Source organism: Hibiscus syriacus, unplaced genomic scaffold, assembly GCF_006381635.1.
Source record: "Hibiscus syriacus cultivar Baekdansim isolate YM2019G1 unplaced genomic scaffold, ASM638163v2 tig00112965_pilon, whole genome shotgun sequence".
Taxonomy (NCBI): Eukaryota; Viridiplantae; Streptophyta; class Magnoliopsida; order Malvales; family Malvaceae; genus Hibiscus; species Hibiscus syriacus.
The window spans coordinates 45,291-64,276 of NW_024063427.1; the positions used below are offsets into that span (position 1 = coordinate 45,291).

The following is an 18,986-nucleotide window of genomic DNA, read 5'->3' on the forward strand; positions in this document are numbered from 1 at the left end:
GGTAATGATTGGGAGGATCGACGTGGACATATTCACCGTAGGGAGCCAATTTATGTGGATCATTATTCAGTTGTGAATGACTATTATTAGTGGTTTAACACGAACGAGAATTCGTTCATACTTTTCGATGAAGCACGAGGTAGAAGTATTCATCGGTGTCTAGAAAAACGTCCACCGTCATAGCATCATTGTTCCTTGACTCGTGGACGGAGAGCAGGCGCTTCTGGTTCATTCTTAGCTACATCATCGGAACCATTATAGCAGCCATCGTCTACATTGGTTTACATTCCATAGCCATTTTAGATGCCACCGTAGCCGGGTTAAACGCCACAACATCCATTTCAGATGCCACCACAGCCTGTTCAAATGCCACCGCCCTATGGGCTTTATGGCACCTTGTTATGGATATTATAGTTCCATGCCTATAGATTCAGCATGGGCTTCATATGCTGCTTATTTGGCGGGTGATTCTTCACTACGGACTCATACATCTCCAACTCAGTTTTTCGTAGTCATCGATGTTGATGTTTTCACAGTTTTCACAGTTTTCTATGAGTGGTGGGATGGTTAGTCATACACCTCTAGGGTCTTTATTCTATAGAGGTGCTACATCGTCATCTTTCCCTCATCAGTAAAATATAGTTGTTACTGCTGATGATGATGACAATGTGAGTGATGAGGAATAAGAACTTATACGAAGAAACCCTCATCGAAATAGACAACCACCAACTTGTGAAACACATTCAAGACGCATACATCAGTAGAGTTGTTTAGTTTGTAATATTTTTATCTAATTTTCTTTATTTATCAGCAAATGTAATGTTTTTATTTAATTATGGACTTATTATTTATTTTGTTTGTTAATGTTTTTATTATTTAATTATTTAAATTGTATCGTTTGTATTTAATGTTTCTATTTAATTGCTTTTATTATTTAGTTTGTAATGGTTTTACTTAATTTCACTTGAGTAGCCCATTACTTAGTGATGCTCAAATGACATTAATGCAAAGAAAATGAAAATGAAATAACATAAATTGAGATTTCAGAAACAATAATTTCATCCTCACATCATCAACGCTTATATGATGATAAAAGAGATGGAAATTTTTTCTCATTATGGCCTAGGTTTCTACAAAGCCCACTTATTTTTGTTTTCTTTGGACGTCTGTCGAATATTCATATTTTAATGAATTCGAGTGGATTTTGGATGACCCACATCCCTTAATAAGAACAGATCTGGTACAATTGGAAGCCAATTTTGAACCTCATCTGGATCTTTCTCATTACCTATTGGGGAACTCAAATTTATATACCTTAAATACTTCTGAAAGTCAGTATACAGGATCTACAAAATGGTTATAGTCTTGACCGGTATAAGAGCAAGATGCTATGACATGGGAGGATGGATACTTCAGAGCTTGAAAAACCCCACAGTCACACCACCTATACTTTAGAGCATGTGGCATTTATATGACTAGAAATAATTAATGGGTTTGAGAGAATCTTGTTACAGACATTCCATTTGAAGCAATAATTCTTTTTTGTAGATATGCAACTAATCTTGGGTTATAAACATGACTATTTTGCGTTCAAGTTTTAGCTTATCCCCCGAGCTTGGAAAAAAGTGCACCCAAACAAAAGTACGTCGTTTTAAACAAAGTTATTACTGGTAAATGGAGCCCCCTTTAAGGTCGAATTAATAGCCTCATCCAAGTTAATCGTCATGTGTCCATATCGATATCCACCATCATATGCATTTGTCCATATTTCTTTGTTGATGAGGCTAATGTAATTGTATCATTGCTCATTTTTTACTCACAAATATTGAAGCATGGATTCAAAGGTTTGAGGAAGTAGTTCGTAACTTGAGCGTCAAATGTAGTACTTACTGTTAAGTTCCCATAAAAAAATAAAAATGACAAAGAAATGAAATTAGGAATTGTGACATACCCATGCGTACAAGTAATTGGCATCCATCATTGTTCTTGAACTTTCCATGATAGTTCGCAGCAATATGTCAAATACAGTACCAATGTTGTACATAGGGTGGTTGCCACATTGGACCCAAAGACTCCATTGTTGCTTTAATCAGAGCTATGCAATATGAAATGACACAAATTTTTTCTTTCATGACAACATGTAAGCGTAAGTTTTTGAGCAAAAAACCCAAGAATATGTATATTCTCCTTCAATAAGGGAAAAAGCAACTGGAAGAATGTTGCGATTGCCATCTTGGACAACTGCCAATAGTAAAAATTGCTTGTATTTTCTATACAAGAATGTCCTATCAATTTGGACCATGGGCTTGTAGTATTTCACAACATTAATGCACTGTGGGTAAGTCCAAAAGCTGGTAGAATTGGCATCGATCATGAAGAACTCTATCATTGTGGTATGCATGGTAAGTTTCAAAGTCGACTATTATCCCAGGATTTAGTCTGAGCACTACCCTAAACCAACTTGGTAGTTCATTGTAAGATGAATCCCACACACCGTGAAGTTTTTTAATGGCATTTTGCTTTGTCTTCCATGCTTTCATGTAGGAGACGGTGTACCCTTATTGAGACTGTATAGTTGAAATCAACATCACAATAGCTATATGGGAGCTTGTTTTGACCATGGGCATGATGGCTTGGTAGATAATGTCAGAGTCCAAGTTAGGATGATCCTAGTTGATCCTTCTAGCACAACATGTATGAAGACCTTTGTATATTGTTAGCTCCCATATGTTATTTTTTCTCTTCCTCTTCAATACATGAACCATCCAGTTACATCCATTATCACGTTGGACACAATAACAAACATACTTTTCGGTGGTGAATCGGTCGACTCTAGAGTAAATAAAATTACAAATGTTGTAATTATTAATTGCAATCATTGCTTCTTCTTTCAATGGAAACTCCATTCTGATATATAACACACCACCATTAATTGATGATTTAAATCTGTAGTCACCAACATTAGGCATATTCGTAAATTCTGGCTCATACATTGAATCATAGTCAGCTTTATACATGTGTGTTGGAGGTTCGGTGTGTACCGTATTTATGGGAAATTCATCTACATCATCATCATTAGAATTCATGTTGAACTGCGGTTATTCTGGCTCAACGAATAGTCCAATCTCAGTACCATCCGCACTTGGATCACAAAGAGGTTCTTCTGGTGGAGAATAAGGTTTTTCTGTGATGTTGATATTTAGGTTAAACAAGTTTGTTAGTTGAATGCCTTCATCTTGAACATGAAGGCATCATGTCATAAGGGTTTTGAACTGAGTGTTGTGTTGCAGGCATCTCGACATTGAGGTTGAAAAAGCTCGCAGTTGAATGCCTCCCTTTGGAACTTGAAGGTATCACAGATTATTGTGTCGAGGGAATCCCCATATTCAAGTCAAAGAGATTGACATATTAATGCTTCCCCTTGAACTGGAAGCAATATTGACATACAGATTGTTCGTGGAGCAACTTCGATAGAGATCATAACAAGTTGCTGATGAATGTCTCCCCATTGAACTTGATAGGATGATACTAGGATGCGAATTTCCCATTAACGAGTTAAAATCATTACACATTACTTGAATTGGGCTATCAACTTGATCAGCTTGTCGAGCCAACCCATAGTAGGAGCATAATGACATACCACGAACCGCAGACACTTCAATAAATGTAGCATACATTTATGTATCAGCGTCTGAATTTTGATTATGAAAATCAACCATCATAGCAACATCGTCATCGTTGGAGAGTTCGAACACAGTATAAGTTAACGAAAATACTGCAGTTGGAAATCTGTACTAAAGCGAGGACAATCTTCTAGTACTTCCAACATTAACCTTCCTTGAAATTTTACTTATAAACTCCTCAAGAGTGATGTTTCTCTTGAAGGATATTATGACAGAATGATTTGAATCGAAGACAACGCCGGTTTCATCTTCCCGAATTTCTCTATCATAGTAAACAATAGCTGAAATACGCCTCATTTTGAGAGTTTGAAAGATTGAGAGTCTTATATATGAAAAATCAATAGTTGAAATACGCCTAATTAATATATAATATACAAGTTAAAATATAAACTAATGTTAAAAAAATAAAAACAAATCACAGTAAATTAAATAACACAATTTAATATTATTATCATATCGACAAAATTTCTCGAGATTTGATCCCACCTTCCATTTTACAACCGCAAAAATAAAACGAAATAGTTAGTACAAAAATATTTGGTCAATAATTAAATATAAAATATATATAATAAAAAATAATTTTACCTTCTAAGAACTATAATAAAATTTATTTAGTTTGATAGAAGGAAGAATGCGAAAGTAATTTTGGTGTGGTTTGATGTTTGCATTCGGGGGTATTTATAAGGGATGAGGATGGGTGAGTTGTCGAACTTTAAGGCTAGGGTAATAATGGAGTACCCAATAATTCAAGGTGAATAATGAAAAGCGCGGATGTGTCAGTTTTCCCCGCAAAGTCGTGGATGGTGATCCGCGCTTTGCCCGCGTGACGCTAGCTCGGATAAAAACTCAGGGAAGATGCATTTGGTGATCCGCGCCTTTCGTACATGTCAAAAAATACGTGTTAGATCAGTAAAATTTGGTCAATGAATGTGCGACAGGTAATTATTGATTCTTTAGTTTTTTTTGGGTAAAAACCCCACAATTTCAAACTTTGAATAAACAATCAAATACACGTGTCAAATCAAACGATTTAAAAAATTGTTATTCTTTGAAGTTTTAAATTCGAACATCATAAATATCTGGAGTATGAACGTTTAATATTAAATAATATATATTAGTATATGTTGTACTTACTTTAAATTAATAAAAAAATTTGTATATTAACATATATAGTTTTTAATCATCTAACATATTTTTGTTGAATACCTATTTTTCAAAATTTAATTTGTATTATCAAGTAGTATAAGTTTTAATAATTTATGAATTCTTTTAAGTTTTAGATTTTTTATTTTAATTATTGATATCTGACTTATTGATTGATTAATTCAAATTGCATATTGTAGAATCCTATTATGAGATTGATTCTCTCAACTTAGTTTGTTTTGTTCACATTGTTGAGGTTAAAATTTTCAACATTGCTTAAAAAATAGAGTGACTCATCCCATTATATCAATTTATTTTAAAATTAAATTTTAATAGTTATAATTTATTATTTTACGTCTTTTTATGATTTTTAATTTCAATTTTTTTAAAATCTTAATAATTTTTTTAATAGTTTTATATTTAATAATTTTTTATATTTATAATATTCTAAAATTTTAATATCTTAATTTCTTTAACATATTAAATAAAAAACAATTAACCTTTTGAATTTCTTAAAAAATCAATTAAATTCTTTTAATTTTTTAAAAAAATATCAATATTATTCCTCCAACACATTATCATTTGTATGTAAATTATTATGAATAGTGTGAACTATTATGTTAAAACAGTAAATTATCATACTAATATCATTATTAACTGTGTCAGTACAATGACAACCAATGCTAGTAAAAAAACTAAATTAATATAACTTATAAATTAAAAATTAAATTATATATATATATTTAAAATTAAATAAATTATTTGATACAAATTTAAAGATAAAATATTCTTTAAATCGTCTTTTATTTGAAACCGATAAATTCAAATATTCTCCTGTTCTTAAATACTGTCCGAAGAATCAACATAATGATGAGGCGAAAATACATAATATATAGATTTATTTTATAAACAAAAAAAATTAATACCATAATCAAGTAATTCCTACTGATAACTCGCACTCTTGGTTTAAAGAATTAAATAATATTTTAAGGGTTTAATTTCACAAGGATTATATATATTATACCATGATCATAAATGAATTATTGTTATTTTTTAAATTCTCAAATTTGATGATTAAAAATATCAGTGTGAACGACACGTCAAATAATTAAAAGTTATCATTAAACAGATAATAACTCCTACTTACCATATATAAATTAAAAAATATTAATAAACAAATCCGTTAACATTAAAACTTAAGATCCCATATCCATAAAAACAATAACACCATCGTTTAGATTTTTGGCTTTTGATGTTTCCTAAATTTATTCGTGCGTTTTATTTTAAAACTTCCACCTGCAAAGCACGCCCTTGCATTTTCTATTCCTTTTTAAATGCAAACCTTTCTTCCACGCTTTCCTGTTTATTAAGATTTAAAGACTAACTGGGTTGAGTTTTCCTTCATGGAAAAATAAAGCTGAGTATTTATAGAAGTACGGGTGCTGTTTGAACTCGAGAATCAGAGGACCAAATTTGCTTCTCTTTCTGCAGAATAATACCAGGTTTTTCTTCAACTTTACATTCGTTATTTGAATTTTGTTTCGCTTCTGGTTTTCTGAATCTTGTCAGTATGATGCTTTATGCTTTATGGTTGTTTCAAATTTTCTTGGGAAAGTTAAGAACTATGATCATCCATTTTCAATACCCAGATTTTTATATAGGAAAGATATAACTCTTTTCATTTAAAAGGGGTTCTTAATTCCAACCCAAACTTTTACTTGATACAATGATGAAAGCTTATAAAATTTTTAAAATTATTTATAATAATAAATGTCTTAAAGTGAATTTTATGAAAATATCTAAAATTACTTCTAAATGATAATATCATTATTGCATTAACAACCCTTTTCCAATAATTGAAAAACGTACGATTATGGTAATTTAGTTTTACTTGGTAATTAAGTATAGGTTTGTTTAGGGACATAAATATTTTCATAACAAAAAGTGCATCTTGTTTGGCATTTTAATCTCTTTCTTGACAAAGTATTTTCCATGCCTTTCAGATTAATATGATAGGAGCAATCAGAGTGCTTAATATTCGGGAAAACAACAAGAAGTAGTGAATTTGTCTTTCGGAATTCTGAAACAACTCTGCTTAACATTGTATCCGAGTTATTGCGCAATCCTCCATGGCTGGAAGCTCTGCAACTTTGCCGATACAAGAAACGGATGTTACAGTTCTTAAAGAAACGCTTCGCTCACAACAGCAGCTTCTTCAGAAGCTATATTCTGAGCTCGAGTTCGAAAGAGAATCCTCCGCCACTGCCACGAACGAATCTCTATCGATGATACTGCGGCTGCAAAGCGAGAAGGCGGCGGTGAAGATGGAAGCAAGTCAATACAAGAGATTGGCTGAAGAAAAGATTTGTCATGCTGAGGAATCTCTTGCAATTCTTGAAGAACTTATATATCAGAAAGAAATGGAGATCTCTTCCCTTGAGTTCCAAGTTCAGGCTTATAGGTATAAGCTTCTAAGCTTGGGGTGTGATGATTTGAATGATTTCGAAAAGCAGTTTACATCGAACCGATTTACGGAAAGAAATGATGCATTCTATGGGGAAAAGGGTATTAAATCTACTGTTAGAAGACTCAGTTCTTTGCCTGCAAGTTTACCAATAGATTTCTATTCAAGGAAGAGTACTAATGATGGAGAAAACAATCTGGCGCCGGTGCAGGAGAGCACATATGCTGGAAATTCCGACACGGTGGTTCGTGATCAAGGCTTGGGTTCAAGGAGAAGTTCGGTAAATTCAGGAGCTGGTGAATTCATTTCTTACTTGGAGCAGATCAGATTGTTGGATGAAAAGGTGAAACAGATTGCAGATTGTAAAGAAGTTGATCTGAAGAAAAATAAGAAAATTTCAAATCGTAAGGTTGAATCATTGTCCCTAAATTCTAGCTCATTGAATGAATGTCATAAGATAAAATCTCATGAAGATTCAACAGAATTGCGCATTTCAAGTTCTGCTCTTTCCTCTAGTGTTCATGATATATTTGAAGTTCCAGTTATACATGAAATTCCTGAAACCAGTGCAAAAAGTAAAATTTGCTTTGATGGGGAAAAGTGTAACGGTAAGTCGGTTTTGGGAAGCGAAGATCGGCTTAGAAAGCCGGATTTGATACTGGAAGATAACTTCGGGTTACCTGCTAGAGATGAAGTTGACTGGATAAAGATGAATAACCTTCTGAGTGCAAAGCCTGAGGGAAATTATGTAAAGGTGACGATTTGCCAGCTGAATATGGAACTGAATGCATAAAGGTAAATAAGTTGCTGACTTCAGATGCTGACAGCAAATCGGCTCTTCGTCACTTAGCCGCTGGCGTTACCGACTATCAATCCGATTTGAAACAACTTAGCCAGAGAATTGAGAAGCTTGAGAGTGGAAGAAACAATACAAGGCATGATATTGTAGAAGGAAGGGAAGATGAACTTAATTTATTGAAGGATCTAAGACAACGGCTGAATTCAATACAATCCGAGATGCGAAGTTGGAAACCGAAGAAACTGCCCTCTCCCTCGGACGAGGTGTCTCTAGTTCCTCTCACAGAGGTATGACTTGTGATTACCTTTCCATTTTAATCAGTCTCTAGTATCCACAATCATCGTCTTCCTTTGATCTGCTTCGAAACATCAATGGAAACTGGCTTTTTCTGCATTCTGGGTTTCATTATGTTTGTTATTCCTTTTCTTCAAAGCTTGATAATGTGACCATTTTATTTGCACAGGCAATGATGTACTTTTGGCTGTAACTAAGCATTTGATGTTGGAACCAATTTCAAACATGTCCAGTGATATCAAGGTATGATGGGCTCAAATCTTTGTACATGTACTGTACTGTACAGTACTAAGCATTTGATGTTGGAACCAATTTCAAACATGCTCCAGTGATATATGATATATATATATAAAAATATTGCCCTTTTCTTTTAAATGAGATTGTTTTGCATAAAAAATGAGCATGGTATTAAGGTATGATGGGATGAGGTTTGTTTTGATTCAGAGGTTTGTTGATAATATGTGCACATATACATCTTTCATTACTTCTCATGACTTCGTTGAGTTGATTTTTCTTGTTATTTTTAAGGGAGTATATTTAGGGTATGTTTGGTTTTAGAAAATATAAATTATATTTTATTTTTATTTTCTTAGAAAATAAAAAACTTGCAGAAAACATGTTTAGTTGTAAAATTGGAAAATGATTTCTGGAAAATAAAAACATAAAAACATAAAAAAGATGTTTCCAATATTTTTATTAAAATTTTTAGGAAATTTAAAAATAAGGAAAAATGATATATAAATTTTTAACTTACCTTATATAGGTTTAAATCATTCTAACAATTTTTTTTAAAATTTAATGGTATTTGAAACTCTCAAACTTTTGTAAAAAGATTAATATGGTCCCTAAATTTTTTTACACTCAATGTGGTCCTTAAATAAAATTTTGGTTATTAGTTTAAGTTTGTAGCATTTTTATATTTAATGTATTTAATATCTTAATAATTTTTTATATTTTATATTTTTACTTTTATATATTTTTATTTTTTTTTAAAATTAAATAAGTCCTCAAACTTTCTAAAATGATCAATTAAGTCTACATATCACATCATTGTTCATTGTGTACTGCTACAATAATATCATGAACTGTCACATCAATATTATAGATTATCATGTAATTGTCGTGACGATCAACATTTGATTTTTTTGTTCAAAGGGTTAGATTATTTTTTTTTTCTAACTTAAAGGATCACATTTGATGCAAAACATTCATAGACTACACTAATTATTTTTCCCCAAAAATTTGAGGGTTTCAATTACAACTAATCTTTTTATTTATGTTAATGAAACTTTTTATATGCACTTGCTAATAACAATATTTTTATGTATTTTTTAAATTTAATTGATGTCCAATATACATTAATATTATATTCTTATTATAAACTAAAATAAATTTTTAGTTATAGAATTTCTTTTCAAATTTATTATTTTATATATGCTTAACTCACATTTTAAATTCATATAATGATTTTTAATAATTATAGTTTAATTTAATTATTTAATAACTATTTATGTATTTCTATTTTAAAAAATAGATACCAAATACAATTTTACTATTTTAGTTTTGGATTTAAGTTTTCATTTATATAAATCAAACATGTTTTCTAAATTTCAAAAAATTGAAAATGAAAACTATTTTTAAAAACAAAAACAGAAAATATTTTATAGAAACAAACGAACTCTTAAGTTCTAATATCAGTTACTTTTTTAGAGTTAAATGTGTTTTTATTATTATACCTAATATTTGTTTATTTTTATTTAGTTATTTATTTTGATTTATTGAACTATTAATTTAGATCGGGTAATTTAATTTTTTTTTGATAAAAATGTAATTTAAAGACTTTTTTATTATGAAGATGATCCTCCTAATCTAATTGTTTTATTTTTTTAACCTTACTTATAAAGCTTAAAAATCAATATACCAAATAAATATTCATATTTTTATATATTACTTTCTTCATTCCATTAAAATTGTCATTTATTGTCTACTAGAAGTAAGTTTTTTAAATTTTAATTATAACTATTTTAACTATATTTTTTTTATAAATATATATTTAAAACTTACTTGACTGAAAATTTTTAATATATTTATATTTTTATTAATAATAAATTTTAAATAATAAGAAATAAAAATTAAAAAATTTGGTAAAAATTAATAAAAATATTTTAGTGATATAGAGAATATATAATTTATATAATATTAAAAATAAAGTATTAAAATTAAAAAATAAAATATTATGATAAAAATAATTAAAAATCATGTCTAGTTTCTTTTTAAAAATTCAAATCTATATTTTCAAACTTACTTTAGAAAGTTTTAATTTAATGAAAAATTAAATGAAAAAGAAAATTTGTTGGAAAACATGAAAAGAACTTATGAGCTACAACGGCCTAACTATCGATTGGGCCTACTAAGAAAGATATTGTTTGGTTATGGATATCAAACAGAGAAACTGTCTGCCTGCCTATTTTAAGTATTTCAATTTACAAGAAGTATTCTCAAAAAAAAAAAAAAACGATAAGTACTTTCTCGGTTTCTCATAGGTTGATCAAAACTAAACTTGATTGGAAAAATTAGTTTTTTAAATTTTGAATTATTTGAGTTGAGTTATTTAAGTCAACTTGAATTATTAATTCGATTTTTGAGTTCTAATCTAGTTAAAATTTTGAAATTTCGAGTTACTCAAAAATAAAAAATTTGACTAAGTATTTTGATAGTTTACGATTTAATCTATGATTTCATTATTCATTCAATTTCTCTTTTATTTTAAGTCTATTTTTTACCAAATTTGAACAACATACTCCGAAACCATTATAGAATAAATATGTACTTTCAATTCCTCTTTTTGATAACAAATTTTTTATTTTTCAATTTAGTCCCTCAATTTTTCATAATTTCCTTAATTCATGCTTTATTTTAAGTCCGTTTTTCAAATTTGAACCACATGCTCATATACCACAATATAATACATATGTAACTTCGATTCTTACTTTTCAGCTAAAATATACTATCTCTTTTTTATTTAGCCTCTTAACCTTGCGATTTACTCAATTTAGTATTTTTACTACAATTGTTTGTAAATTCTTTCTTCCCATCAGTTCCTTGTTCATTTATACTCTCGTCAGTAATTTAATCTCAAAATACTTTCTTAAAATATAATATTATGGATATATTTATATTTTTAGATTATATTTGATATATTAAATAATGTTATAATGTGAAAAGAATATAAAATATAAGAAACACGATTAACTCGACTCAAAAAAATTTCAAGTTAAATTCAAATTATAAAATACGAAATATAAACTCGAATAACTTGAATTTTTTTACTTTACTCGACTCGATAAACGCTTACCCCTACTTTCTCCCGTTTTATTTCTGGTGTTTGGTTAGAAAAGTACTTTATGTTATTTTTTTTGTATTTATAGACATCTTTATGCTTTATTAAAAAAATTATAGGAAACCCTAGTCATGTCCTCCGATATTATAGGAAACCCTAGTGATGCACCTGCTTCCGCTCTGCCCGGACGACTGCCGGACTTATCAATCCAGATCACCCAGCCACCTCTTTGGAACGCCCGGGCAATGAGATCCAATTTGAGGAGTTATAGGCGGGGAAAAATCGAGAAATCTCATGGTCTCTGGCCTCTCGTTCGAGTCGGATCAAAAGGGCTTGGAGCCCGATAGTAGGGATGTGACTATGAATGAAGCGGTTCCTACGCAGCCTGGAGAGGAGAGGGATCAGGCTAGCCAACCGAAATTGAACCAGGTAGTCGCAGGGACGGTTAAACTATCTTTTAGTGATATGGTGGCTAGGCATCAAGGACTGCCGCGAACAGAAAACTTTATAAGCGATTTGGATGTGGAATTATGTGAAGGTGGTGTGCAAATTGGTATGGATGGTCCTATCCCTGATATACGGTTCTCGGAGAGAGTTCATAACTTTATTGATGAGAAGCTTGCGAAATCTGTAATAATCTGTTTGTTAGGGAAGAAGAGCTACAATGCGTTACTCATCCAAATTCAAACGCTGTAGAGGGTGAATAGTGAGATGCAACTCATTGATTTGGATAACGAATACTTTCTGATACGCTTCGCTTTAGAGAATGATTACCTTAATGTCGTGGCTGAAAGGCCCTGGATGGTTTGTGGTAGTTATTTGGCGGTGTAGCCATGGTCAAGGTCGTTTTATACTTCGGATTATCATCCTCAACGAATACTTGTGTGGGTTCGACTTTCTGGACTTCCGTATCGCTATTATACTAAAAGTTTTCTTAGGGCAATTACGAGAGCACTCGGAAAGATTGTTAAGATAGATTATAATACGATTGAGGGTAAGAGGGGCCAGGGGGCGCTTTGCGAGATTAGCCATTGTCGTTGACTTGGGGAATCGTTGATTCATGGAATCATGATCGATGGGCATTTTTAGGGGGTAGAGCTTGAAGGCTTGCCGACCATATGTTTTACTTGTGGAATATATGGTCATACAAAAGACTCTTGTAGAGCTGTTTTGGTTGATGGTGCTGTAACGGGGATGGATGCTAATGGAGCAAATGAAACTGACAATGAACCATATGGCCCTTGGACGCAGGTGGTACCGAGGACAAAGAAAAAGGCTGCTGGGAAAGAAATTATTAATCGCGATGAGCCTGGGCCCAACAGTGGTGTTCATGTTAGTAAGAATCGTTATGGGGCTTTGGTCATTAATGAGGCGAATGAGCAGGCCGAACCCCGTGTAGGAGAAAACAAGAAGGAAACTGAGGTTGGGCCAAACCGTGGTGTTCAGGTAAGTAGGAATCGTTATGGGGCTTTGGTCATTAATGAGGCAAATGAGCAGGTTGAACCCTGTGTAGGAGAAAACATGAAGAAAATTGAGGTTCGTGAGGCTGGAACAGGGTGACGACGACTGTCATTGATAGTATGGTAACTGAAGCTTCAACATCTCGAACATTGTCATAAAATAAACAAGCGGAAAGGGGAAGAAACATTGTAAAGGAAAGCAGAACATTGCAAGTGACTTAAGCATGTCCACTGGGATAGATCTGTATGAAGTTAGCAACGGAAGACCCACGTGATAGGAAACAATTAAAAAATTGTAATAACTGGAAGCAACGATAAACCGATGCAGGTTCACTCTTATGTGCAGGACGGGAACCATATAGCCATTAATATAGGGGAGGAGGACCAGAGAGGAGTTTTATGGGAGAACAATGGTCGCGTTTCATGGGGCTCGAGGAAGGGGTCAAATTTGAAAAAAAGTGAAATGGCCCCTCGAAATCTCTTCTGGCCGAATGAATGGAATCCATGGTTAATAAGCTCAACGTAAAGGGGACAGATTTGAGTTTGGGGAGTTCAAATGGCCATCAGCATGCAATCACGGAGGTACGATGGAACTCTAATAAGACTTTCGAAAATGATCCTAACAGGGATCAAATGATTTAATGCAGTATGGTTTTCCTTCTCCTCTCCTTATTAATGGTTAAAGTTTTATTTTGGAATACTCAACGCATTCTTAGCTTTGCATTTAATCGATATTTTAAGCTTTTGTTGAAGCAGCATCAGCCAGATGTTATTGCATTGATGGAGCCTCAAGTGAGTGGATTTTAAGCTGATAAGTTCATCAAGAAATCGGGTTTTGAAGCTTCTTTCCGTGTGGAGGAAAGTGGCTTTTCAGGTGGTATTTGGATTCAGTAGAAATGGAGAGTTTTGACTGATATTTTGGTGGCGTCGAATCAGTTCATCCACGGGTATTGTGTGGATAAAAACAATACGAGGAGTTTTTTCATCACGTTTATTTATGCAAGCCCCGATAGTAGCAAGCGTAGTCATCTTTGGAATCAAGTGAGACCTTTGGAGCCGGAGAATAATATGCCTTGGGTGCTCGGTGGTGATCTTAATGTGATTTGCAATTCTCTTGAGAGACAAAGGGGATCAGGTAGGAGATCGGGTATTTTTCTGAAATTCTGTGATTTTCTTTTTGATTCAGGATTGATTGATCTGGGGTTCAATGGGCCATGTTTTACCTGTCAACGCGATGATCTTTACCGAATATTGGATAGATGATTGGGCAATGCTTGACGGATGGAGGTTTTTCGCTCGACAACTATCTACCACCTTCAGAAAATTGGTCTGACCATAGACCTTTGCTCTTATCTACCTCTGAGAATAGTGGTGATTATAATAAAAGGTCATTCTGTTTTGTGGATGCTTGGATTGATCATCATGATTTTGAACAATTCTTGCAAAACTCGTGGAAAAAAATGGGGAATCTCTGGATGGGAACTTGTCGAAGCTTTGGGCTGATTGTAGAACCATGAATAAGGAGGTTTTTGTCTATATTGATAGAAGGAAAACATTACTCCTAGCTTGAATTTGTCGAATTGAAGTAGCTTTTGAGAAGAAGCAATTGCCTTTCTTATTAAACTTAGGAGGAGCTGAAGCAAGAACTTGAGGTAACTCTTGATCAAGAGGAGAAATTATGGCATAAAAAATCTAGAAGCAAGTGATTCAAAGTGGTGATAGGAATACTCAGTTTTTCCATATTTCGACGATTAACTGACGGAGGCGAAACCATGTCTCTATGTTGAAGATGGATGAGGGGGATTGGTGTGAGTAGCCGAATCAGATCCAAAGCAATGCGGTGAGTTTTTTTATCAAAATCTATTTACGTTTGAGCCGCGACAGTCTATGAGCATTGGCAAGTGGGTGGTTTTAATCATTTTTACACGTACGCCGACAGTTGATGAGATACAATAAACTTTTTTCATGATGAATCCTTTGAAGGCACTTGGAATTGATGGCTTTCATGCGGGTTTCTATCAGAGGAATATGACTATTCTAGAAGGAAGTGTAACTCATTTTTTTCTGATTTTTGCAGGAATGGTAATCTTCCTCCTTCGGCAAATAAACTCTTCTGGTTGTCATCCAAAAGGTAGAGATCCCGGAGAGGATCTCACAATTCCAACCAATCAGTCTCTGCACGGTACCGTACAAGATAATTACAAAAATCCTGGTCAATCGGCTAAAATCTTTCCTTCTGGATTGGATTTCTCCTAATCAATCTAGCTTTGTACCGGCAAGGAACATTACAGACTACATTATTTTGGCTCAAAAGGTTATTCATTCTATGAGCATCAAGAAAGGCAATAAGGCGTGGATGGCGATTAAAGTGGACTTGGAGAAGGATTATGACTGACTAGAGTGGGACTGTTATAGTATCGTTCTAAGGAACGTAGAACGATGAGCAACGTAAAGTGGACAAGATCAAAGAGAGAATAGCTAGGAAGGAAAACTTCATTCATTTCATGATGTATACAAGTGATTAGAACAACCCAAGAAGTTTAACTGCTCATAACCACCTTAACTAACACTCAACAGCCTAACTAACACTTGAAGGATTGGTTAAAACCAACCCAGCTCTAGCTCATACACCAACATTCCCCCTACTTTACTACTGACATTCCTCAAGCCCTTTAACACACACAAGACACGCAAGAACATGCACCACATTCCCCCTACAGCAAACTCTCCTATCACTAAACACCATAAACTCACTCGTCACACTCCTCAACCGTTGAAGCCACAAATTTGCCTTGAATTTGTGAGACAAGTAATCGTTGCCTATGTTTAAGAAACGCTGGAGCAGACAACGGTTTGGTTAGGACATCAGCAACCTGCTCAAAAGCAGTACCTCCTGAACCGATAGCTTGCCAGCAGCTACCATTTCCATAACAAAAAACATGTCAAGTTCAACATGTTTGAACTTGGAATGCAGGATTGGATTTGCATAGACAGCTATAACACTGGAATTGTCACACCACAAGATAGGTTTCTCATGAATGGACACCTGCAGCTCACCCAGTAGTGATTCAAGCCATACTATCTCCGCAGCAGCACATGCAACACTCCGATACTCAACCTCTTCCATAGACCGAGCGACTACCTGTTGTTTACGAGAGCTCCAGAAACCAGATTGTCACCAAAGTAGACACAATAACCCGAGGTCAATCGTCTATCTGCATCTGACCCCAGTTCGCATCAGCAAAGCCTGTTAAAGACAACTGTGATGAAGCTGAAAAACCAAAATCAGCAGTAGTCTGCAGATACCTCAATATTCGTTTCACTACCTGAAGATGAACCTCACACGGTTCATGAATGAATTGACAGACCTTATTTACAGCAAAAGCAATGTCTGGTCGTGTGACAACAATGTAATGCAACGCACCAACAATGCTCCTATAATGAGTTGCATCCTCAACTGGTACTCCAGTGTCAACCGCCAGCTTGCAATTGGTGACCATAGGTGTAAGAAGGCCCTTAGCATCCTCCACCCACTTTTAAACAATAGATCACGTATATATTTTTGCTGACTTAAGATAACCACATCAGCTTCTCGACATACTTCGATTCCCAAAAAGAAACTTAAGAGCCCAAGATTATTTAGTGTAAACTGATTCTTAAGACCAGTGATCATATCTTGCACTTCTTCTTCACAGCTTCATGTGATGATAATATCATCTACGTATACTAGTAGATACATGATGATGTTAGTAGTTTCCTAACAAACAGTGAAGCATCAGACCTTGCTAACACAAAGTTTTGAGCCACCAAAAAACTCCTTTAGCTTCTCAAACCACGTTCGAGAGCCTGCTTCAGCCCATAAATGGCTTTGTTAAGCTTGTAAACCAAACTTCCATCACCTTCTTCATAGCCAGGTGGTTGTGCCATATATACCTCCTCAGTTAGAACTCATTGAGGAAGGCGTTATTTATATCCACTTGTCTCAACTACCATCCCTTAGCTAGTGCAAGCGAGAGCACGACTCGTACTGTTGCTGGCTTAACCACAGGGTTGAAGACCTCATGATAATCGATACCTGGCTACTGCAGAAACCCCTTAGCAACAAGTCAAGCCTTGTGCCTTGCTATGGATCCATCAACATTTTGTTTGATTTTGAAAATCCACTTACAATTAACTACTTTCCTTCCACTCGGAGAGGAACAAGTGTCCATGTGTTGTTCTTCACCAGCGCATCAAACTCTATTTGAGCAGCAGCTCTCCATTCAGGACTCTTCATGGCTTCTCAAATGGTCCTCGGTTCTTTATCTGAGCAAGCCACCTGAAGCACTTCGATTTCCAAATCCCATTTTTGCTTCGAGTCACCATGGGATGAACATTGGACTGTTCACCATCAGCCTGAGATTCTACACGTGTGACGGCACTAGGAACATACTTATTTATAATAGCATCATTATCATCACTCAAAACGGTTGGAACACATAACTCATGTACACCAGTGGTTGTCTCTTCATCACAAGCTATAGCAGGTACTACTAAGTCATTACCTGCACACTCATTCTCCACAACATCTGTTGCTTGGGATAAGCTAGGGAGATGCAAGTCCGGGGAGCGATTATGACTATGCACTGGATTAGACACAACCTGCATGCACCTTCTAGGTTAACCATTGTGTAACTCTGCAGAAGATTGTACTACAGGTAGAAAATTTGTCGAGGTGGGAGTGCCACATTTTAAGCAACCTTCTCATTTCTTATCAGCATAAGGAAAAACTCCTTCATCGAACATAACATGTCTTGAAATGAAGATTTTCCCACTGTCATCTAAACATTTGTATCCTTTATACAAAGGACTATATCCAAGAAACGTGCACCGTTTCAACTTGAAATCCAACTTATGTTGGTTGAATGACCTCAAAATAGGAAAGCATGCACACCCAAAAATCCTGAGCATGGAATAATCAGGAGTTTGCTTATAGAGCACCTCAAAAGGAGACTTTCCACCTAACACTTCAGTTGGTAAGAGGTTTATTAAATAAACAACTGAAATAAACGTATGACTCCAGAATTTTAAGGGTAGTTCAACCTTAGTTAGCAGTTCTAATCTCATTTCAACAATATGCATGTGTTTCCTCTCGGCTTTCCCGTTTTGTTCAGACGTACTTGGACAGGAAATTCTTTGCTGTAGACCATTAGCAAGGAACCAACCTTTGAGAGCTTGATACTCTCCTCCTCCATTAGTCTGGATAATTTTGATTTTGAAGCCAAACTGAACCTCTACCATCTTGTAGAAGTTTAAAAACATTGCATAACTTCAAATTTCCTTTTTAGTAGATAAATCCAAGTGTGCCTACTGTGCACATCTATAATGGACACATAATATGAATAACCATCAGCAAAAACAATAGGTGCTGGACCCCAAACATCTAAAACAATCAATTGAAAAGGTTCCTTGTATTCAGTTAAGGAATTACAAAATGGCAATTTATGCGCCTTGCTTTGTAAACATGTTGTACACACATGAGACAACTTATTTTCACTAGAGATGACATTACAAGTCTTCATTACAGCTCGAACATCAGCCATCGACGAATGACCAAGGCGTTTGTGCCACAAATCTATTGAACTCGATGCTTTCGAGACATTATTCAACTGCTAGCTCGAGTCCTTCACAGTATAGGGTAGCAACTGATTCAACCTAACATGCGTGAGCCTCCCCTTCAACAGGATCTCCTGATTCTGTGTGTCATTCACAAAACAGTCAAATGGGTGAAACTCTATAAAGACCTTATTGTCATGGTGAATTG

The 18,986-nt window shown here is 34.2% G+C and overlaps 2 protein-coding genes across 2 annotated transcripts; one reads left to right on the forward strand and one right to left on the reverse strand.

Moving 5' to 3' along the window:
• The first annotated feature begins 6,955 nt into the window (after positions 1–6,955).
• LOC120184885 lies at positions 6,956–8,636 on the forward strand. The gene is made up of 2 exons (XM_039189247.1): positions 6,956–8,376; positions 8,553–8,636. Exon 1 carries the CDS (start codon positions 6,956–6,958, stop codon positions 8,081–8,083), a length of 1,128 nt encoding a protein of 375 aa, XP_039045178.1. The 3' UTR covers positions 8,084–8,376; positions 8,553–8,636.
• A 7,750-nt stretch (positions 8,637–16,386) lies between these two features.
• LOC120184889 (uncharacterized mitochondrial protein AtMg00810-like) lies at positions 16,387–17,459 on the reverse strand. The gene is made up of 4 exons (XM_039189249.1): positions 17,362–17,459; positions 16,785–16,878; positions 16,552–16,716; positions 16,387–16,509 (listed from the first exon to the last, which is right to left on the reverse strand). The coding sequence occupies exons 1-4, from the start codon at positions 17,457–17,459 to the stop codon at positions 16,387–16,389; spliced, it is 480 nt and encodes a 159-aa protein (XP_039045180.1).
• Positions 17,460–18,986: the final 1,527 nt, after the last annotated feature.